The sequence below is a fragment of the Bacillus rossius genome, chromosome 3 (genome assembly GCF_032445375.1).
Source record: "Bacillus rossius redtenbacheri isolate Brsri chromosome 3, Brsri_v3, whole genome shotgun sequence".
NCBI lineage: Eukaryota > Metazoa > Arthropoda > Insecta > Phasmatodea > Bacillidae > Bacillus > Bacillus rossius.
The window spans coordinates 25,403,818-25,428,732 of record NC_086332.1 but is presented as its reverse complement, the minus strand read 5'-3'; the positions used below and the strand labels follow the sequence as shown (position 1 = coordinate 25,428,732).

General features: G+C 40.5%; 1 protein-coding gene across 3 annotated transcripts in view; it reads left to right on the top strand.

Moving 5' to 3' along the window:
- The window catches only part of LOC134530394 (F-box/LRR-repeat protein 7-like), a 129,747-nt gene extending 106,291 nt beyond the window's left edge, over positions 1–23,456 (top strand). For all 3 annotated transcript variants that reach the window (XM_063365172.1, XM_063365173.1, XM_063365174.1), the window contains exons 3-5: positions 12,545–12,724; positions 17,315–17,463; positions 21,622–23,456. In XM_063365172.1, coding sequence (XP_063221242.1) covers positions 12,545–12,724; positions 17,315–17,463; positions 21,622–22,008 — 716 coding nt within the window. In that variant the 3' untranslated portion in view covers positions 22,009–23,456. The remainder of the gene's footprint in view (positions 1–12,544; positions 12,725–17,314; positions 17,464–21,621) is intronic.
- Positions 23,457–24,915: the final 1,459 nt, after the last annotated feature.

Here is a 24,915-nt window from a genome sequence, read left to right as displayed (position 1 = left end):
CAGGCTGCTACGATGGAACACGTCTCACAAGACAGCAGCCAATGAATGGGTGACGTTTGAACGAGTGTACGTAGGACTATGGAGTTCATCCTGCAGGTCATTGAACCCGTGAATTTTTTCCGGTCCCTAGGCATGGCCTCCACATTCGATTACGGGCCCTGGACCCAGGATTAAAGACCCCCCCCCCCCCCCCCACAATTTTACAGTCACGTGCTACATTATAATTGCATGGTTAGTTCTTACCCACACTCTTTTTAGAATGTCATTTAACCTGAAAATACAGGGTAAAATTATGGTTACTAGTTTATAAGTCCAAACTAAGCTTTATTTATAAAAATATTTTACTTTAAAATGACCACAGCGAGTATGTATATTTATATATAATTTTTATTTGTATGTAGCCTTTAATTTCATCGTGTGAAAATTTGGTTTCATGGTGCACGCGCCATCGTAAAACTTCACTCATTTTTTTTTCGTAACGCGCCTAAAGAAATATGACTTCAAAAATTTAAAACATTTTGTTGATAAATGTAACATTTATGAGATTAATTTTTTTAACAATAAAAAACTAATTGAAGTATTTTCGGGAACAGTAGGTACATGTCGATACTGATAATGTATTCTACATGTTATTCAGTTCCTAGCACACAGTTGACGAAGATTGTGGACTGTATTAAAATCCATGAACAGGCTGCTGATAGTCCTAAGTGTGCCACGAGACACCATCCCAGCGACTTGTTGAACGAGACCGCCTTGTTGAATAATGCACCCCCAGCTGCCTCACGCTTATCGGGAGACCTACATCTACAGAGGCGCGTAGAGCGAGGTACAACTGCTACGTTGTTTGAAAGATACAGAAAATGTTGATGTACACGCTGAATCTTTCTCTGGCGTGCATTAATGAAACAACGAAAATAAAATGGTGTTGGAAACCACACTAATTTGTAACGCAGAACCTTTTGTAAGAAGAGTAGAGGAACTACTTCACTTGATGTATTGCCAAGCTAATTGGGCGTATACCCACGTGTGAACACGGAACTCTCATTCCCAGTTTACGAGCAGCTATTTTTTTTTTTTTCAACTGTTGAATCCAAAAGATGGTCACGACCAGGAGCGCAGAGTTTCGCGCGTGGGTCTTAACCCCGACACAAGTCGTCTCTGATCAAGGTTGCTTGTATGTTGTATACTTCCCATGTTTTGTCCAGAAAACTTTCAAAAAGACAGAGAGTTTTCCATGAAACATAGTTTTTATGTTTACGTTAACAATCCCCGTTTCGCAATCACGATTTTGCAAGCGCAAGCGGGCACCTATCGGTGAGGGGCTCCTTGATTTCAGAAGGGGGGGGGGGGGCTCCCCTGCTCTCCCCCCCCCTTCCAGGATCCACGCCCGTGGTCACGACCGCTATTAGTCCCTGGAATACCGAGGCCGGCGCTCAGGTGTCGGGCAGTTACCTGGAGCTCGTGGGTGGGCGGCCGCCTTAATTCAATTAAGCGGGCGGAGGGAGGCAGGTAGGAGCCCAGCTGCGCCACCGAGCCCCCCCCCCCCCCCCCCCCCCCCTCCTCTCTCCTCTACCCCGAAGATCATAAATTAACCGCATTTTAACCGGCGCGCCACCAGGAACAGCTCGTCCGCGAAAGGTTGTTTTCCCACACACGTGTAAGTATAGCTGCTTTCCTTACTGCTCGAGGGGAGTGCAGGGAGTACAGGCCGCGGTGCTGATACGCTGGGTGACGTCACGCGAGGCAGCCCGGCTCTGAGGTAAAAAAAAAAAAAAAACCATCGCGTTTCCCCCCGGGTGAAATATCGCGTAAACTTTGTTTCCCCGAAATTACATCGTCGCGAAATGAATGGAGCCCAGACAACTTCATCGGGACGTGTTGGAAAATTTGGCGTAATGTTACGTTACTTCATGGGTAAATTACTGTGTTCGGTTAAGTCATTTTGTGATTGATAGCTTTCGGTAGTCGACTGAACAGACTAATAAAGCCTGATCTAAAAAAAAAAATGTTACACCTATTATACCAGTATTAATCAGAACACTGCCCACCCGCATTATTTTCTCTATTAGAATGTAAGATTATTTGACGGTCATTATCGAAGTGAATGCATGAATTTTAAACATTAATTAACCAGGACAATTACCACGCACAATTAAAACACATAAAAATTAATAACCTAGGTACTATAATAATGTAGTAATTAGTGGGTTTGGGGAAATTTTCCGTTCTGACAGATTGCCTTGAAAATATTCGCGGGTCTCCGTGGCACCTCGCAGCTTCAAAGATTCGTCCGACCTTGAAAATCCACTCAACATATAATTGTGTAGTTTGGATGGAGACAACATTTGAGAAAAATGACATTTATATACGCATACCAGCGAATATTCTCGCCAAAACGTCTTTTTCGTGTGTATTCGCGAGCATTACCAAAATGGTTCATAGGTACGTTTTTCGTTTATAGCTTGCAGTAAAATGATAGGGCCATCAATGTACAGGGGCTCGATAGGGGAAAAAATGGGGGGGGGGGGGGAAGGTGGATATTTGAGTTACGAAATTTTTTATGTTTACCTAATTTTCTTTGATGTTAGGACGAATTTTACCCAGTATTTATAGGAAGGGACAAAACCAAATGATTTGCTCTCCAGCTCCTTAGCTTTTTTCGAAAGCCCTGACGCTAGAAGCTACACACAATTTCATTTCTGTGATGATGGAGGAGGAGGATTGGGGGGGGGGGGGGGGGGGGGTAGAACTACTTTTCCCCGCTGTTTGCTTTCAAAATCTTTCCATTTGTTAGTGGGAATGATTTTTATTTTATATTAGGATTTTTGTTGGAATATGTTACCCCCCCCCCCCTACCTTTTGCGTACGCTCCTATCTTGATGCGCTTAAGGTATCGCCTTTATCCCTTCTGAGTTCGCCCAGTGCGTTGGCTACCCGGGTTTAGCTGCCTGGAAACCCGTGGGAGACGTGAAGCCAAATGACTTCGTAGACTTACTTATCTATGTACATAAACAAATATATTTATTTATGCAGGATGAGTCTGAATTTAACAGACAAACTTCGGCTGCACGTTAATCACGTAGATATAAAATTAACACCTATACACCCAAGACTGGTTGAATTTACAAATGAACCAGTTGTTTATTGAAAAAAAAATATATATAAGTATGTATTCAAGGTGGAACGCTAAGCGTCTAGCTGAACAAAGTTATACGAACACTGCAAATCTTGTCGCGGAATTAAATTTATTCAATTTAAATAATTTAGGTTTGCACCCTTATTTGCCATAAATTTTTGTGACGCTAACGAAAGTGATTTTTAAAGAATGATTATTAATCTACATGTCAAAAGTAACGAAAAAAGGTCGCCATGTTGTACAAAACTTTACACCACCGTTTTTGAGAAGAAAAAAATAGAATTAAATACTTCGTCGCCACTCACAACACTCAGTTTGAAAGAGTTGCTTCAAATCAAGGGTACTGATTATTAAGTGATGTACACGCTAATGAAGGTATTTAGAAGAAAACATTGAGCTAGTAATTAAACTAAAACAACTGCAGATGTATCTTAAAAACAACTGTACGTGAATGCTCAACCAACCACACGTGTCATCAAACAAAATAAGAGAAAAAAGAGGTCGCGCCTCTTTTTGCGAGGAAATAGCTGAATAATTCAAGGACGTTTTACTTTACGTACCACAGTTTGCGTAATTCAGAACGCATATGTGAGGAAAGCATTTCAGTTCTGGAAGTCACCACGCCACATTGACGGCCACTAATAAGTGGTGTTTATGTTGGTATAAGTGCGGGCAGTTGTTAAACATGCTCCCCGATTCGACAGTAACGTGCAATCTTTAGATTTTAAGTGCTACGTTTTGTGACCCGAGGTGCCTAAAGTAAAACTTCCGTTAGTTATCGAGTAATGTTTTCTGAGAAGATATTTCCTCCCAAATAAAGTTACGCCCACATTGTTTTCTCGGTTGTGTTAGATGACACGCATGGTTAGTTTAGCATTCGTGTTCATCACTTAAAAATCAGTGCCTCTGTTCTTTAAATGATTCATGCAATTGATAATTATGATTTAATGCAGTTTTTTGGACATACGCCATTGCAGTGGCGTATGTCCAAAAAAACTGCATTAATCAGTGCCTCTAATTATAGGCAGCTGTGTCAAACTGAGTGTTGTGTGTTGGGTATATGCCAGGCGTCGAAGTATTTCGTTCTAAATTTTATACTAGTATTTTTTCTCAAACGTTGGGGTAACATGCAATACAACAAGGCGTCCTTTTTCGTTACTTTTCACTTGTAGATTAATATAAGACTTTAAAAAAACACATTACTTCGCGTCACAAACATTTATGGGAAATACGGGTGCTAACATTAATTAATTAAATAAATAAACTAAAGCGACAAAATTTCCAGTTTTTGTATAATTTTGTTCAATTAGACATTATTATCCAGCTCAGCATTCCATCTTAAATACTTATTTATTATTTTCAATAAACGACTGTTTCGTTTGTGAATTGAACCAGTCTTGGGAAGCACTTTAGACCACATGTTGTATATATTTTTTCAAATTATTTTTACGTGATGAACCTGCAGCCAAATTTTGGTCTTTGATTCCCTTTAGTTAGGGTTCAGAACCGGGAATACTCGGTCCCCAAAGTACCGGGAATTCCCGGTACTTTTGATATAGTAATAGAACCAGGTATTTAAAATCGATTCCCGGTGTTTGCGGTACTTTCGGGACTCGACATCGACAGCATAAAATTTATTTTTTATTGCGCGCCAAGCTTACTGTCGTCGTACTCTCCTCAGAAGAGGCGACCATGCGCGGGTGAGGGGAGGGAGTCTGTCGCTCCTCAGTCGCCAGTCAAGAGTGCGGACTGCTGTCTGCTGTGTGCGCTGTTACCTGAGGTTGTTGCGCCAGTAGTCTTTGAATAACGATATTATTTCAGTTAATTTTGTCAGGAAAAGAAGAAGTGTTATTCTAAATTAATAATTCTGTGATTAGGCATGCGTTAAAAAGATTATTTGTTTAAATTATTTCTTTCCAAAGTTAAAGATGGAGAGTAAAACTTAGATTAAAGTTATATGTTCACGTTAGTAGGTAGTTTTTACTTTTTGCAATAAAAAAAATGTAACATAAATGTTTATCTTTCAACTTCACTAGAAAGTGTTTAATCGTTTAAAGCTATTACTACCTACTTCAGTCACCAACTGCTGCACCATTTAATGAAACATAAGCCCTCTAGTACCGAAAGTACCAGGAATTCTCGGTTCCGTGGAAGACTAGTACCGAAGTTCCCGGTTCTGAATATCGGCTACGGTTCCTAGTACCCAACTTTTAGAGTAAGCCTTACCCCGGGCATTATGTTGCCTTGCCGTCCAATGCAGCTGCGAGTGTGTTGTGTGCTGCCGCTCCTCCCAGAAGGAAGCTCAGCGGGGAGTGGGGAGTGTCTCCACCCACAGTCGTGGACGCCGAGGCTGAGCGCGGCCTTGGGGGCGGCCGTCGGGGGCCAGGCGCCGCCGTGTCGCCGCCCCGCTTAGCGCCGCCGCCGCGCGGCAAGGACGCCGGGCCGCGGCGACGCCTACTCGCGGCCGCGCGCTCCGCGAGACGAGCACGGCCCCGCTCCTCGGACCCCTCCTCGCCCCTCGTCCAGGGAGAGCCCGCTCGCGCTCGCGGAATTATTGTAACTGGGAGATGTTTGCCCGTATAATGACCAGATGACAACAGGGCCGTCGAGAGAAACCAAGATCCCCGCGGCAAATACTTTTGGCAGCAACCCCCCCCCCCCCCCGCACCCTTTTTTTCTTCACAATATTTAATTTGCAATTTTTTTAAATTAAAAAAAACTTTGGCAAAGCCTACAGACGTAGGTAGATTTCGACGTACCACTGGAAGAAAAGGGATAAGGTAGGTTTTGGGATTGGTAGGGGAGGGGTTAGGGATTGGATTGGTCGTGATTCTCGTTTATTCGCTCGACACTGTTCTGCCCCACACATGGACGGGTCGCTGCTTGAACACAGGACCCCGGTGGCGAGTGCCCGCCGCTAGGAGAGGCTCGCGGCCTGCTGGTCACAGTCTCTGTGTAGCTCGGCCCGTGAGCTAGCTGAGCTCACCGTCAGCTCTACTGAGCTCACCCTGTCAGCTCCACTGAGCCCGCGGCGCCTAGCTGCTGGTCAGCGAGAGACAGCGCGTGGCAGGGCGGCGGTGCTGCGTCGACAACTACACACACTCCGACGTCTCTTATATTGTTGTTTTACACAGCCTTTTTTCCTTCGAATTGTAATAGTAACATTTATGTTCAAAACAATGTCATATTGGGAAAACTCCAGGTTGTAATACCTTTTCGTTGTGGATTATACACAATATGCCAATGGAATCACAAAGATAAATTAAAAATATATATTTTTTAAATTCTTGCTAACTGTTTATAGCGGTTATTTTGTGTTCGTCATTGTTGGTTAAACAGCAGCTACACAGACGACGTAATCAAGCAACAGTATGTCGGCACTTACACCGCGCACACGATAGTCCTTCCTGATACAACTACCGACCGCGGGTATTTTGTTTTGCAATGCGGTCTCAAAACTCTCGACTGCGGGACCAACTTACATAGCTTTTATTCATAAAACATGCAAAGAAACAGCATGTGCATGCATGCTTTTAGCGTAAATACTACATTTTAATCCCCTTTTCTTCCATTTATTTTTGTCTTCGCAAAACAGTCTACCCACAAGCTACCTAGTTCTGCTTTGGAATACGCAGATGTATGACAAAAATGGGGTGTGGCAGTATCATGGACACGGCCGTGTGTTGTACGTGAATGCGTGTACGTAACAGGCAATACTTTCTATAAAAAATATAAAATAGACTTTTTTATTTTAACACGATATATATTCACTGTAACTATTTTACACTAATGTTTTATTTATGCAATCGATAGATTTTGACGAGAGCTGACGATTGAAACCCCAAAGAACGTCGTAGCTTCTCCGAGTCAAAAGTTATACAAAATGTAAATCTCGAAACGCAACGAAATGACCTCAAAATGGCGGCGCTTCCCCCTCCACCGCGCGCGATGCGCGAGCGTAATTAATTCTTTGATCCTTTAGCTATCCAGTGGTGTAATTAAATTTTGGATGGAGATGATAGACATGTAGCTGCAACACCAAACTGTATTCCCCGATTTTGTTATCATTCGTTTTTTGAATTGCCTCCTTCTATGAAAGCAATTTTAAAGACGTATTCACGTCAAAAGTGATAAGTAATATGACAAGAGATATGTGTTCATAAGCTAGCAATAACTGTCATGTCACAGCTCCTTTAAAGAAAGTTGTTTCTCTGACGCTCACGCACCAACCACTGCATTCCAGTCGGGTCTAAAGAGCTGGTAGGCTGACAGTACTTATTCGTCGCAGTATTCTTTGCCTCTCTTTCTCTCTCTCTCTCGCTCTCTCTCGTGTACTTTTAGCGCACCCTTGATTACCTCAGAGCAAGCTTCCATTCCCTCTCATGAATGCACTGTGCATACTCTGTACTACCGCCAATACACGTCGACGGCAGCTGGGTGCCGGGGATAATCTCCCATCGCTCACCTTCCTAATCTGCGATGCTTCGGTCGCCATTCAAACAGTTGGCATATTAAAAAAAAAAAATGTGTGTAAAATAAAATAAAAACCTTTGGCCAGTTTTGTTAAATGCATTGGGATATTCAATCTTACAAGCGCACGCTTGCGTATCAGCATTGGTTTCCATACGCCCTGCATGTTAGGATTGATTTTATCCACCCGAATTCCTGAGAGATTTTCACGTGATCACGTGCATATTAACTGAAATCTTCCAAGTAACTACGGGTATATTACGGCAAGAGAAGTTTAAGGCTGTATTGTGATAACGTAAAAGATCATATTTTAAATATTGTGTTGAGTTTCGAATGAAAGCGCACTTTACAAGTTATGTGTATGTGTGTGTTACGAGTTGGGAGTATAGGGTTCGGAGGATAGCCCAATTGTTTAGGTTTTATCTTCAATAACTAATATTTACACAAATCTCTTGTTTAACTACCTTTGCTGTACTTCACTCTAATGTGTAACTCAGTTCAACATCTGTCCAGAAAGGAATACCACCCTAATTACTAATCTGCTCACATTCGCCAGTGGAGTCTGACTCTCTGTTGTTGGTCCTTGTCCGTGCCACTGTTGCGCTCACTCGAGCCACGTCTGTGACGCCCCCTCGGGTCTGCCTCCCTCCCTACACGGAGGGACAGTCGCTCGTCACCTGCAAGAGTCGCCTGACGCGCTCGTTCAGCCAGCGGAGGCAGGTGTGTGTTGCGCGCTGCCTGGTGGCTGCCGGGGGGAGGAGGAGTGTCGGGGGCGGGGCTGGCGGGAAGCCTTCTTTTCACAGACGAGAGTGCCAAACGCCCGATCGTGCATCTTCGTTTTTTTTTTGGTTCATCGTAAAAGGTTAGGTTAGCTACATTATAAATACTTTAAAACATTGTGGACGGTTGATTTGGTTAGGATAGCTACATTAAAGATACTCTGAAATCATGTAAACGGTTTCCTATCCCTGGATAGCTACATTTTAAAAAAGTTATTTGCTAAGCAACCAACAGTATTTTTAATGTAGCTATACTTACCTAATATAACCAACCATCCACAATGTTCGGCAACCTAACAAACTAAAATTCGTTAACTTTTAGAAAAAAAAACTGTTGGGTATCTTAATTTTTTTTTTGTTCATTGCTGTGAAAATTCACCATGAATGTTTCAGATTATCTATTTTTCAATACGGAACAACCAAAACACAATGTTAAAGTGCTTTATACTTTGTTTAAAAACTTTAAAAAAAAAACTGCATAGCCGCAAAGTATGAGTGTTGGAAATCGGAAATCATAACTTCAGTTTCAATTGCAAAAAATATACGCGGGCACACTTCTGCACATTTGAACATTACATGCTTATTTCACTGCCACTAAGATAATTCAACATTGTCAAAAACATTTTTAAGGTATAATAGTTTGCAATTAGTATACTCAATACGCAACTCCGTTAACACATATTCCATAAATTCTGAACTAATAATGTTTGTAAAATTATATTTTATTTAAGCCATGTTCAAGAAAAAAAATGTCTATGTTTTATTTTTTTAACTTAATTTTTGATTATGGCGTTTCTCATCCTCACAGATTTTTTTTTTAGTTTGTTCAGTTGCGTCCCCTGGGCACACGTCTGCCACCAGACCGCCTCCAGCGCGCGCGCCTCCCGTGGCTGTTGCGGTGTTCTTGCAGGGAGCGGGGAGGGGGCGGGGCCGAGGTGACCCACAGCCCGCAACCCCCGCCATCGCCCGGCCGCGCGAGACAAATGGCCGGCATTACGGGCCTCCGTCGCGATTAGCATAAAACAACATTTCCCTGAAGCCTTGCAACAGATAGCCGCGCCAGATATCGGCGCAGCGGCCGGACAAATTCGCGCGTGCACCGACGCCGTCTAAAGTGTTTACAAATTATCTCCCCCTCCCCTCCCCTCTTCTTATTTTTCTTCGTCCCCATTCTTCCGTTGCGCATCGACGTCGGACCATGTCCCAAGTTCGAGCCTGGGAATAACATTTCACCGAGGAGGAGGGGGGGGGGGGACAAGTGGAGGGCAGTTGTTTCTCGACAGTGTGTTCCTCGGCGTGAACCAATAAAGATACGGATCCGGACGATAAATCGCCCAGTTCGCCACGTCGTCTCCTGGACAGAACAACTTTGTCTAGTGAGTGGAGCTGCGTGTGGGAGCGTGTGGGAGCGGGTGTGAGCGGGGGAGGTGGGGTCGATTAGACGCGCCGGGTGTAGCCATCTCGGAACTGACGTGCTTCGGTCGTTAAGTGCCGGTCAGGGCCCTGTCACACTGTCAAAGATTCCTTTCCAACACCTTCCCATATGCTGTGTCCAATAAGGTTGGGGGGCTGTGACGTCACCGAAAACGTCACTAGCGCAGCCATGTTTGTTTGACAAGTCGGATGGTTTGACGAATTCTAAAATATGTTGGGTGCAGTTAGCCAATCAAAATCGTGCCTAGTGAATACGAAAAAAAAAAAAAGTCCGTTTACGTTACAAGAAATCGTTAAAATGGCGAAAAGGTCAGGGGCGATTAAAGAGGTTATAAAGTTGAAATCACTAAAATATTATTAATATGAATGTTACGTACGAAATAATTGTATGTGTAAATGGAAAATTATTATCGTTAGTTAAATGTATCGATATTTTAAAAAATTTAAAAATGATCGAAAATATTAGGCTTTAAAAATTCTATCCAGCACTGTGATGCATTGTTTAATTTCAAAATCAAATTAAAATTGAAAGAGATTGAGATAGCTCAAACAAAAAAAATTAAACTTTGATAGTGTGACAAGATTCAAAACATATTTGAGGTGATCCGTCAAAATTTAATTGATGGAGAAAATTGGAAGCCAATTCCCGACCAATACTACCTCTCCAAATCTATTGTCAAATATAGTTGGAGACAAATGTTTGACAGTGTGGCAGGGCCTTTTAACATCCTGAGTGTTACAAGAGGGCCCTCTAGCTTAAGAGTTACGGACGTCTGGCGTGACTGAGCACGGGCTAGGGTTGCCAAGTCGGCCTACACAATTGAGCGCACTTTGCTTCTGTGACTGGCTTGCGCAACCTTTCCCTTTTGCGCGCTTAATAGATCCGTGACGAGGAATTTCGAAAGGAAATTTGCAATACAATATGTTAATGCTTGTGTCTTTGACAGTGGACATAAGTTAATGTAGTAGGCGGCCGTCGTTTTTCAACAACCAGTGAAATGAGATGTCCGAGGATGGAGAACACTCTTTTTTAACTGCTTTCTCTTTTTGCCCTCAAAACTACTTGCTGCAGACATTTGGGCCGCAAGTGCGGCGCAGATACTTGATTCGAAAATCGATGGCAAGAGGTTCGTGAGTTGATGGTTATGTTGGAGCTTTTTTGATGTGTTGGCCTAACATCTTAGCTCTCGGTATACGGCATTTGGTAGGAGTGATTTCGTGAATGGAACGGAAATGTGCAACCACGGTGCTGCCATCTGTGGCGGATGGCGCGAACCAAAATTCATAAAGCTACAGGGAAACTTTATAGCATTAACTATTTAATGACTTATAATAATATTGGCAGTATTTTAAAAAATCAGGTATGAAGTCGGGATTTAGACTTTTTTTCAAGTCTTTTCAGCTTTTATCGGACTAAAATGCAAGTTTTCAGAGTAATTTTTAGGCATAAAAAAACCGGTACATATTATTGAAAGCACTTAAGGTACTTGCACTACGCCTCTGTCTTCATTTCTCCGCCAACAATGTTACGGTCACCGCTCAAATTTCATAGTTGTTCAATGCACGACGGAAATCTTTGCACCAGTTAAGAGCCTTGCACTTAGAGGCTATCATCCCGCCTCACTAACACAGACTAGGTGGCCCCTTTAATTGCAGTTGAGTAAATTAGTTGCTTACAAAATGTCATTTCTCAAATACGTTTGTAATAGGAAAAATGACATAATAATTAGTAAACAGTATGTACATTTTAATGTTAGATGCAATACTCATATGAATAACTAAAATCTGGTGAAGACAGTTGCATTTCTGTGACGTAGGCTGTATATGTGTACAGATATATTAGAAATGTACCAGTTACATACCAGGAAGTTAAGATTTTTTTTTAATTGTACGAGTACACAACAAATCGAATGATTACTGTTTCAACTCTTAGTTGTCGCTCTTAGTCAACTCGCTGTCACTAACCATGGCGTAATCAGGATTTATTTAAGGGAAGGGCAAACGGCAATAATGCTTGTAGCTTTTATCCTTCTGCATATTTATTGCGAAATTAAAATTACTATTAATCAAATTACTTACCCACGGCCAATTACATTATATTTTATTTGTAAGTTGCTTAAAAAAATTACCCATTTAGTTATTTGATTACATACTCATACAAACTTTTAAAACTTTATAGAAGATATAGTTACAAAGCAGTTTTGGTTTAGATCTATTTGATTCGGAGCTTAATTTTTTTTTTGTAAAGGTAGGGCACGATCATTTGATGTTGTGTTTCCTCCAGATATGTTTTTCCGAGAGGGCGAATTTTGATTTTAGAGATGCAGTGTTTTCTCCGTGAATTTAATAAAACAGCGCCTTTAAATAAGTATACCATATAGTCGTTTAAGTTTTAATTTTTTATATTATGCAACTGCGATATCTACCATAAAAAATATAGTTTTCAAAAAAAAAATTAAATGAGCTGAAACTGATTGCTTCTCGGCTTCCGCGTTGTTGTAGCCATGATTGTCAGTAGGCCACCAGTAGTAGCGGATCCAGAGGGGGGGCTAAGGGGCTCAAGCCCCCCTCCAATAGCATCTGGGTCCACTATTGTTTTATGTTTGCCTTGATAAAGCCTAGCCTCAGCTGGGTCGAGCCCCTCCCAAACCTAGATCCTGGACCCGCCACATGCCACCAGTTGCACAGACGCGGTTGGTGACGGGGAGATGCCGCGTGTTCGCAGGCTGCACGCGCATCTCGTGCATCAGCGTGCCGCCCGGGCCGGAGCCGCCGCGCCGCCTCGCGCTGCAGTACCTGGACCTGACGGACTGCCAGGCCGTGGAGGACGGCGGCCTGCGCGTCATCGTGAGGAACTGCCCGCAGCTCGTCTACCTCTACCTGCGTCGCTGCGTCCACATCACCGGTGAGTCCTCCAGCTCACCTCGCCCCCTTCCCTGAATCATAAACAAATCTGCCATTCCCACCAACAAATAAAAAGAACTTGAAAGCAAATTTTAGGAAAGGTAGTTCCATCCCCTCATTCCCACCAACAAATAGAAAATAATTTGAAAGTAAACTACGGAAAAGGTGATTTATTACCACCTCCCTCCCTCCCCCCCCGGTCCAAAATCCTAAAAAAATTGTCATTCCCACCAAAAAATAGACAGAATTTGAAAGTAAACTACGGAAAAAGGTGGTTTATTACCACCTCCCCCCCTCCCCCCGAGTCCAAAATCCTAAAAAAATTTGTCATTCCCACCACAACAGATAGAAAAGAACTGGATGAAAGCATAAAGTGGGAAATGTTGTTCTAACCCCCCCCCCCCCCCCCCTCCTCAACCCAAAAGGCCCTGATGAAAAAGGATTGTGGCTACCTTCCATATGCATTACAGTGTATAACAGTGGTGCTCAGTCCCTTACTACATATTGCACTAAACTTACAATTATTTTACTACAAGTATCATATTTATCAAAATGTTAATTAATCAAAAGTAATAAAATTATTACCTGTTGCATGGGTTTAACTGTATTGTGTATGAAATTTGGTCTTAAACGAAATTAGGTACAATTATTAAAATTTTAACTGCATGTGCACCTCTAAGATATTAGGTAATAGTACCTGACCTCAGGAAAAAGAGTCTGTGGTTCCTCAAAAAGGTACACACTCTGAGGCAAGTGTGATGAAGTTTTTCCCTAGGAATATTCCCAAAAAGAGCTTTGAGACTACCTCCAACCTTCCTAGTGCACATTCACGTACAGTGGTCTGCATACCAGAAGGAAATGGACCACAGCTCTCAACTGGCAGGTCAGCGACATTGACCAAACAAGGGTTGAGTAGGCCAGCTCCCTAGTTAGGACCTCGTTAACTGATTAGCCTGACATTCTGGCCAAGCAAGTCTAAATAAGCTACTAAATCACTGTCTTAGGTAAGATTCTCAGAGCCTTAGGTTTTTTGAAGTTATATGACCTTCTTTAGGCACGTTATGAATACACGATGAGAGTGAATTTTTAATATGAGCGTGCACCATGCAACATAAATTGACAGGATGAAAAAAGGCTACATACAAATAAAAGTTGTATATGTAGGTACTTTTAAATCTTATACTTTAGTGATTTATATAGAATACTAGTCCATATAATTAAAAATATTTATTCATTGTGAATCTTAATGATAGAATTTATGTTTATAAACTTTTTGAAATGTATTTATATAAGTAATGTTATGTTCCGTTATGCGTAATTTATTTGCGTTAAAATTATTGTATTATTTAATAAAAATTTGAAATTAATAAAATTCTGCATATTTATGGATTTTCATTAATAAAAAATTTCTCTATTATTTTCCTAAATCAAACAATTAATTTTATGCATGTGTTTATATTAATATTGAATACTGAGTATTTAATTTGTTATGCTAATACAATGTAGGGGAGGGTGGGGTACAGTGGAACATGGGGCAGACTGAAACAAACGCGATAATTTTGGACAGTTGGCACGAACACATCTGGCGCTCCTAGTGGTAAGTTCTGTTGTTGCCTTGTACATGTAAAACTAGTTTCAACATGGCTGCCATACAGAGGATACTTCGTTCGTTATCTGTAGCATATTTTTGCAGTAAAAGTAATTTTTCCAATGTTTACATTATTTGTTATTAAAAATAATTGTGAGTTAATTTTTAATATCTGTTAATTTTAGCGGAATCTTCTAAGTACTGTCTACAAAACAAGTGAGTTAAATTTATATCTTGTGATTTTTTTTCAATGTCACAACCTAGTTTTCACTTTCACTACCTATGGGGCACACTGAAACATGCCTGGATGGGGTACAGTGAAACGTTTCCCCCTTAATCAGCACTTAGAAATATATTATGTAAGATAAAAAAAATTCCTCTATAAAACTCTTTCTTCGAGTTATGCAGCACTTCATACAGCACACTAAAAGCTCAAAACAAACTCCAACACTGCTAATCTATGACAACCACGAGAGCCACTTGTCTATTGGAGTTCTAGAGTTAGCAAAGAATAATGGTGTCCCAGTGCTCACATTCCTCCCACACTCCACAAACAAGTAGCAACCTCTAGATGTGGGGGTTTTCAAAACATTCAAAACATTTTATAATGTTGCTGTTGACAACTGGCTAATGCAACACACTGACCAAACCTTCTCCATCTACAATGTTGCTGGTGCAGTGAGTGTAGCTCATCAAAAGGCAATGACGCCAGCAAATATAACTGCTGCTTTTCGTACAACAGGCATTTTCCCTTACAACAGGGACGTATTTACTGAAGCAGACTTTGCTTGCAGTTTTGTTACTGACCGACCTTATGAAGCACTCCTGGAACAAGACCCACAGCCAACAATCGAAGGACAAGGAGCGTCGACTAGTAGGCATGATAAAGAATCACATCTTATCCAAGCAGTTCAAGCAGTTGAACAAGGGCAGTCAACTAGTAGGCATGACAATGAATCAAATCATATTGAAGCAGTAGAAAATCTGTCTGAACCACGCTCTATCAATGCACATGAAGAAGCATCGTCTGAATCACATCCTATCCAAGACACGAGGACAACATTTAACTTCAGCCCTGAGCTTGTACATGGTTATCCTAAAGCTAGTAAAAGGAAACATGAGAAGAAGGGCCGCAAGAAAGGAAAAAGTATTATTGCTACTAGCACACCAGAACTTAAGGCACGAGCACAAACGAAAAAAAAAAAAAATTTGCCAAGCCAAAAATAGTGAAGAGGAAATTATTTGCGAAGGAGAAAAGGAGGATTCTGAATCTAGATATGGTGGTACTGAAGCTATGGTGCTAGTTGATTCAGACAATGAAGTAGAATTTGTAGAGAATATGCTATCATCACTAAAGCCAGATGCTTCCGAAGAATTTGAGCGAGTTGCATGCAGTAGCAGATGATTATGTTTTAGGGGAATTTGACACTTCAGGAAGAAAGAAGTTCTACATAGGAATCGTTACCAAAGACTAGGACAGTGACAATGAATACGAAGTGAGTTTCTTCAGAGCAAGTTCTAAGAAGGCAAACACATTCATGAAACCACAAATTGAAGATTAGCAACAGTGCATCACAGGCAAATAAAGATGCTTCTCCCTGCATCAATTTGTGGTGGTAAAACGATGCGACAGCAAGGTTATATAACTTTCGGAATTGATTTTAATTCACTTAATATGGGCTAAGTTAGTAATAAACCATTGTTGTGGACAATTATGAAGATAATACATTTATTCACGATTTATATTAATCTTTTTGTCTGTTTTTATTACAAGTGAAGCTCTGTTTTAATAATATTGGTCTGTTATCCTATTAAAAAAAAAGTATTTGTGAACAACATACTGAAATAGTTTAAAACATCAGTTGGTAAAATGTCGCTGCAAAGAGAGAGTATGTTTCAGTGTGCCCCATGGTGTGTTTCACTGTGCCCCATACCTGGGGCACAGTGAAACAAACGTGGAAGATAATTTAAACTAAATTTTGGACTATACAAATTGATTTTAAAAATTTTGTACCTATAGTATGTGAAAGAGAAAACTACTCTCGTATGATCTGTATATACATTTTACTTACAGTCTTCAATAAAAAATTCATGTAATGAAAAACATAATTTCTGTTTCACTGTGCCCCACCCTCCCCTATACTTTACCAACGTTATTTATATTATCACTCCAGTCCTTTTATTATTTTATTTCTCTTAATTGTTTGCATGCAAATTAAAGTTAGTTTCTTTATTGTGCCAAGTAAGTATAACTTGTAATGCGAGTTCAGAAGTACATACACTCATTTTTTTTTATCTCTTAGCAAGATTTAATTTTGGGATATTGAAGCAATGGTGAATCCAGAAGCTTGTGAAGGGGAAATGGCTTTATTTTTGACAAAACTAAATGTCCCCCCACCCCCTCCTCAAAAATAATTGTATCCAGCTTAATATGCGGTTATAAGGGGTGGCTTCAGCCCTTGTACACGCCATTTCTTTGAAATATCCTGTGCTGTAAGACAGAACATGGCATAGTCAGCCATATCCTTAAAACTAACGTCACACAAAGCATTCTGGGAGGGCCAATTACTGCTCACTCAAACTAGTGACCAGGTAAAACTAAAATGCATTTGCTGGACCATGTGCTGCACAAAGGTAGCAAGGAAGCCTTAAACACCTACAAACACCTCTAAATAAAACTGTTCCCCCATCCCTGCTAGGGAGCTATAAATGATCTTGCACTAATTTTTACTGAATTGTTGTTGAGTCAAAAACTGAAACCTAGTGTTTTTTCCTATCTCTATTAATAATCACTCAAATTGTTGATTGATGTTTCTTCCAGTACATTAATTGTATGTTTACTTGATTTTCAAACACTGTTCAAAATGTGTAGTGGAATACTTAAAATATGAAATATATACTAGCATTGGAAAGTAAAATATTATTGAAAAAAGTACTTGTATGTGTGCACTCATAAGTTGCTGGCTGTGTGAATAAACATGGTGGTTGTTGGTTGTGTTGTAGATGGTGGAATAAAGTATGTTCCAAGCTTCTGCTCCATGCTGCGTGAACTCAGCGTGTCAGACTGCAACCAAGTGACGGACTTCGGCCTGTACGAGCTCGCGAAACTAGGAGCGACACTGCGATATCTGTCTGTCGCAAAATGTGATCAAGTACGTGCCACTTCTACAGCCGATGAGTCAACACTATGAGAGAAAATTTAATAAAAATCCTTTAATAAATCTACATCAATTTTACCATGCCACAAGTAAAATTGATGTAGATTTATTAAAGGATTTTTATAAAATTTTCTCTCATAGTGTTGACTGATCAGTTGTATTCCATAAATTGTAATTAATAATAATACATGCCTATCACTATTCACACTCAACAAATCAAAGCTAAACTTTAAAATCTGTTCAAAACTTAGTATATATGCTTATGCCTATATTTATGTAGGATTGTGAGAGGATTAAGTGTTTTGGTTTTATAACTGTCATAGCTTGAGGACATTATTAAGTACCTATGTCTTAAAAACCTGCAAGAATATTCCTTGTAAATTTCTTGGAAAACTTCCTTAGTAAGGAAAACAAAATGGTGTTAATTTCTATTCATGCATCTCTTTATTCAACTATTCACAGAATTTTTGATGTGGGCTTAAAATTCTGTGTGATTTTATTTTTGAGCAATTAAAATAAATATGTCTGTGATACTAAATGTAATTTTGTGTTGAATAATTCTTGGAATAATTAAATTATTATTTGATTAATTATTTATACTGTATGGATTTTTCTTTACAACAAGCAACATCTATATACATTAATTTTTTGAATTGTTTCAAAATAGTTACATAAAATACGTTATTTACTGCTAAAAAAAAATTACATGTTTTAAGCATCTGTATTTTATTTTAATTAGTAGGCCTACTAGTTATTCAAAAAGTTAGTAAGATTCATTACTTTAAAATTTTTTTGAAAGTTATAGGTTTTTTTTTTGCTAGCAGAACTTTTCTGAGGGGCACTTAAAGTATAAAGACAACATATATTTCTCCGCTGTGCATACTTATGTTCGTGTAATTAATTAGCTCTGAGTCTGAAATTCTATTATTATCAGGAGCATAAAGAGAATTTCATTTATGAGAAGTGGAGGGGGGAATATAATCAATTTGCCTGCCCGCTGTGCCGTTTCCTTTCAAAATATTTCTTTTTTTTGGTGGGAGTGCTAGATTTTTATAGATATTTTTAGTATTTCGGGGGGTGGGGGGGATGTATAACTGTATCCCCTGATTATGATATCTCATCCTTACAATTTTATGTTTATTGCCACGTATAGTTCGCAATTCCACCAAGATTTTACTGTAAGCATTTATGAAACTGATCTGAGGTAATTTATCAGGAAAGAATATAAAAATTTCTTAAGATAAATTAGCAAAAACCATTGTCAGAATTTGAGTTCCTGGTTGGCTTAAAATTTTGTTTGGAAGAGTAAGTTTTTCATTTTTTATGGGGCACAGCCTCCATAAACGTAAATAACCCAGGACCCACTGAGTCTAGGGTCTCTACTGGTCATCAACTGTTTTAAAAACATTAAAAATAATACTGACGCTGGTGTGGCGATCTACATTCCACTTGCGCTTAAGGACATGATTAACATGTTCTGAACGAGTATAATACTCCAGATTAATGGAAGCAGTAGCCTCTTCAATTCTGTATCTCAACTCTGGCAAATCATTATGTAGCGATGGAACGTAGACACATTATTTAATATTTTATAAAGCCCCAAAGGAAAAAAAAAAATTGCTTGGCCTTATGTCAGGTGAATGTGGAGGCCAGCAAAAAAGAGCTGTGTCGTCTTGATGATTACGACCAATCCAACGGTCAAGAATTTCGAGGTTCAATCACTCTTGTACAGAGAGATTCCAATGGAGGAGCCATTTTCTAAGCTGCAAGTGAGAAAACAACAAAGCCCTATTCATGCATGAGCTTAACTAAAACTTTTTAAGTTACGCTTTAATTGTGGCCTTGAACCAACACACTACAATGCTTACAATTGATACTATTAAAATGTATAGCTGGGACATTCATTTTTGGACATAGGCTACTGTATATTTACGATGAAAAATATTGTGAACATCAATAGATATAAATTTAAATATTGGCCCAGCAATATTTCTTGTAGGTTACTTTGACTAATTGGTTAATTCATGTTATGAGAAAATTGTATTTGCAATTGAAGAGAATTGAGTTAAAAATTTTTTTTTCCAAATACTGTGCATCAATAGTTGCTTGGAAGCGTCCAATTTCTACAGTCTACAAGAAGTTATTACATGAGAACAGCAGTAAACATGATATTGTGCAGGGTAATCCTGGTAATACCAGGGATCCTAGTACTACCAGATACACTGGATACTAATACCGGACAGCTGACGACACAGGCGTGAGTGTGAAAGATAACCTAGCGGCAAGAGGTGCGACCACAAAAATGTATTAGTGATAAATAGTTTTATTATGCATTGTATTATCTGCTGTCAATATTGATTAACTTCATTTAAGCAATTCCAAGAACTGGAAGTTAATACTATCCCATAAATCTGTATGATTAAATTTTTTTAAGAGAAAAGAAAGTTATTTGCATTGTCATATTGTGGGTACCATAGGGTAAAATATTCATTAAATAGAGATGTTCATACTGGTGGTTCTGACTGCCATCTATAGGACTGACCGCAAAGTGAGGGAGATAGAGAGTCGCAACTCAATGCTATAACTAACGCTCTTATTTTCTTTGGAAATCAGCAAAATGTGCTGTATTTAGAGGCAACCTAACAACCTAAAAGTGGTAAATTTTCAAAGTAAATATTGGCAAACTTGAATTTTTTTAGATCATCTATCTTCCAATATGAACAACCAATACACTATGTTAAAGTGGTTCACCTTCTGTTTCAGAAATTAAAAAAACTCCATAGCCGTAAAGTATAAGTGTTGAAAATCATAACTTCAATTTAAATTACAAAAAAAATACACACAAGCACACTTGTGCACATGTGCGCATGGCAGCCATGCTTAATTCATTGCTGCCAAGATAATTCAACATTGTCTAAAATTATTCCAAAGTTTAATATTTTTAAAATATACTCAATACGCCACTTCATTAATACACCAGTCCATAAATTCCGTACTGATAATGGCTTAAAAATTACTTTTTTACGTGTCATTATGTTTAATAACTTTCTATGTTTTCTTTAGATTTAAAACTTAATTTTTGATGTCGGCATTTCTCAACCGCACAGTTTATTTAGTGGTCATATTCCACCCGGGACGGGGGCAGGGGGCAGGAGGCAGGAGAAAGGAGGCGGGGGGCAGGAGGCAGGCGGCAGGAGGCAGGAGGCGGGGTGCAGGGGGCAGGAGGCAGGAGGCGGGGTGCAGGGGGCAGGCGGCAGGAGGCGGGGTGCAGGCGGCAGGGGACAGGAGGCAGGAGGCAGGGTGCAGGTGGCAGGGGGCGGGTGGTGGGAGGCGGGAGGCAGGAGGCAGGGGGCAGGGGGCAGGGGGCAGGGGGCAGGGGGCAGGGGGCAGGAGGCAGGAGGCAGGAGGCAGGAGGCAGGAGGCAGGAGGCAGGAGGCAGGAGGCAGGAGGCAGGAGGCAGGAGGCAGGAGGCAGGAGGCAGGAGGCAGGAGGCGGGGTGCAGGGGGCAGGAGGCAGGGTGCAGGAGGCGGGAGGCGGGGTGCAGAAGGCGGGGTGCAGAAGGCAGGAGGCGGGGGGCAGGAGGCAGGAGGCAGGAGGCAGGGTGCAGGGGGCAGGAGGCAGGAGGCAGGAGGCAGGAGGCGGGGTGCAGAAGGCGGGGTGCAGAAGGCAGGAGGCGGGGGGCAGGAGGCAGGAGGCAGGAGGCAGGAGGCAGGAGGCAGGAGGCAGGAGGCAGGAGGCGGGGTGCAGGGTGCAGGAGGCAGGAGGCAGGAGGCAGGAGGCAGGAGGCAGGAGGCAGGAGGCAGGAGGCAGGAGGCAGGAGGCAGGAGGCAGGAGGCAGGAGGCGGGGTGCAGGAGGCAGGGTGCAGGGGGCAGGAGGCAGGAGGCAGGAGGCAGGAGGCAGGAGGCAGGAGGCAGGAGGCAGGAGGCAGGAGGCAGGAGGCAGGAGGCAGGAGGCAGGAGGCAGGAGGCAGGAGGCAGGAGGCAGGAGGCAGGGGGATGGAGGCAGGGGGCAGGGGGCAGGGGGCAGGGGGCAGGGGGCAGGGGGCAGGGGGCAGGGGGCAGGGGGCAGGGGGCAGGAGGCGGGGTGCAGGTGGCAGGAGGCGGGGTGCAGGTGGCAGGAGGCGGGGTGCAGGACGCGGGGCTGTGTCGCAGGTGTCGGACGCCGGCCTGAAGGTGATCGCGCGCCGCTGCTACAAGCTGCGCTACCTGAACGCGCGCGGCTGCGAGGCGGTCAGCGACGACGCCATCACAGTGCTGGCGCAGTCCTGCCCGCGCCTGCGCGCCCTCGACATGGGCAAGTGCGATGTGAGCGACGCAGGGCTGCGCGCGCTCGCCGAGAGCTGCCCCAACCTCAAGAAGCTGAGCCTGCGGGGCTGCGACCTGGTGACGGACCGCGGGGTGCAGGCCGTCGCCTACTACTGCCGCGGCCTGCAGCAGCTCAACATCCAGGACTGCCAGATCTCGCTGGAGGGCTACCGCTCCGTCAAGAAGTACTGCAAGCGGTGCGTCATAGAGCACACCAACCCCGGCTTCTTCTGACGAGCCGGGCCGTACGTGGTGTCTTCTGATTGGTTTCTTTTTACAACTTTCTTTCCTTCACAAATTAAAAATATTCCTGTAATGATACAGTAGCTTTTAGCATGGTATCACAGTGGAAAACAAAAATAACTCTTATGTTGTAATCGTACGGAAGCTTTTTAAAACCGCGTACCTAGTTTAAAATTTGTTTATATGTAAAAACATTCTAAAATACGTCAACAAGAAAAATTCAAAACTATTAGTAGCCAATGCTGTAAAACCGATACTGTATCCTTAAAACACAAGATTTATTAGTAAAATAAGGAATGTTCTTTTAATCATTATTACTATTCTGCATAGTCTTCATACAAACCTTAAACCTACGTGACATAGCATACCACCATATTTCTGTTCCTTCGCTGTATACGTACTCCAGCCACAGTTGTTCAACCATTCTGTGAAATTGTTCAGCTTAACTCCTCATCATAGTTGATGAAAAGTACTAAGTTTCAAATTCAATGCTGAATGATGTTTGCTGAAAAATGCCCCATTCGTATCGTTGAAGAGTGCTAGAGTTGCTGCAGGTGAGTGATGTAGGAATGCATTTCTGTGAACAAAGTTGTCACTGCAGTACAGTATACCGTGTTTCTGTTCTGTGTGACGCTCCACACCCAGTGGAGTGAAGGACCTGTGGAAATAATTTCCAAGTGAGGGAAGAAATTTAAATCACATTAGAAAAAAATATTTTATACTTTGCAAAATTTGCAGTGATTTTCCAAACCATTCAAGTTAATTTGCAAAGGATTATAAATAATTTAGATTTTATCTTTAGTTAACTGGAAATTTGAGATGAAAATATTGTAACAAAACTCCATCCTGTATATCTTGGCTGTGATTATTTATTTTGTTTATAAGCAAAACTTCAGTTAAAACCTGAAATGAATAAATCAGGAAAATTGCACAAAGTTTATTTAATTTTAAAAGTTTTAACTAAAAAGAATGTCAGTTACAAATTATTTTTTCCTAGAATCGCAATTAATGATTTGGATCTTCTGTTTAATGATTTTGATCATCTGTCTTTAAAAGTAGGTATTAGATATCAAGGAACATTTTTTATAACATTTTCTAGTCTTCAAAATTTATTTTCTCATTTTGTAAGCCCATGGAGTGGTATTCAAAAACATTGTTTGCTGGAGTTAATATCCAAATATGTTATATATTCTTTTTGTGATATTACACTGGTAGCTATTTACAAATGTTTTGAGTGTGTGAACATTGTAATATAACCACCGACTCACTCATGTAAATTAAATGTTTATATGCACAATAACCTGTACATAATATGTACTCATATGTAATAGTTTTTTATATATATTACTGTAAACATGTGTATACGAAGTGTATATAAAAAGCTAAGTTTGTTATAAAAGAATAATTTATTTGCAATGATAAAAATCCATTCCTCTTTTTTTTTCTGTAAGTTTTCTTATCCCTAACCTTGGACTTCTGTAATTTCTCTTGAAGATGCCGTGAAACAAAGAAACACATTTTTACTCTATTGCAAATTAATTTTTACATATGTTGAATATTTTGAACTGCATCCCTTAATATTAGAAGATAACAACAGTTTACATATCAATAACACATGAGTTAGAATACACCACAACCCATTTCAAATGACAGTCTATGGATTAAGATATTATTACGAGAAAAAAAAAAGAAGTGATTATTTAGCACCAATTTTTTGTTATTCTTTGAATGTTGTTACATTTTTTATTTTTGAAATTTCTCGTTCATAATGCATTAAAATCTTTGCCATTTTGACTCAATGTATACAAAATGCTTGAATCATATCTTGTCTCTCGCATTGCGCTAGTCGCAGAGGCTGAAAGGCCCATAAAAGGGAAAACTGGCGACACCTCTCACAGCAGGAGCGCACAGAGAAATTTAGTTTCGAGTGTTTCCGATCCAAAAGATTGGGCTTTGGTGGAGAAATGTGCTCGGGTAAGGCCCCTAAATTTTGAGAATTTGAAAGTATGTTCTTTTTGATTTAGAGTTTTTCCGAGGTTGTATTATGGTGCAAATGTGCCCAGGGTTTGACTTTCTCCCCCTTGGAGTATTTATTATTTTTTATTTGTTTCAATTAATCATATTCAATATTTTTTAGAGGTAGGACGATACCACACTTTTGATACTCGATTCTGTATTGTTTTTTCAGTTCGATACTCCAGGGAAAAATATTTTCCCATTAAGTAACAATTATTACAAATAACATAAATTAGTTTTAAACTACCTATATAAATTCCCTCTTTATTACATAAATTCAAACTGCAAACAACTTTAAAGACTTCAGTATAAAAATCAATATAAAAAATAGAAGCAAAATACAAAATATCTTCATGAGAGTTAGCCCTTTATTTTCCAGTACACTTTTCTTTACCACGAACAAATGTAAATAAAGATAGCGCTCTATTAAATAAAATTGCCGCAAACAATGATAGTTCGCGCTGGTGGCGCCAATTTACGTCACTATACGACCGTGGCAATTGAAAACATTCATAATACCGATACAAATCTCTGGTACTTACCATACACGAGAGACGAGACACGTACTTACTCTATGATGTTGACTATTATTACTAGGCGTGTTATTGTTACTATTGCGACGGATTGCGAGTGGAGTCCATTAATGTGAATTTTAATTGCTCAATATTTCTACAATTTTTTTTTTCTTCAAATTTCCTGTGAATTCAATGTCAGAAAAACAACTTAACCTTACTTTACCGTTTGTTTACTATTGGCAAGTTGCAGTAACGAATTATATAATTATAATTTATTCTGATGTAAGCCTATTGGTTATCATAACTACGGCTAATAAGCTGTTCTAGTATAGTTGTATTTTGTATGATGGTGAATCAAAAATTCATA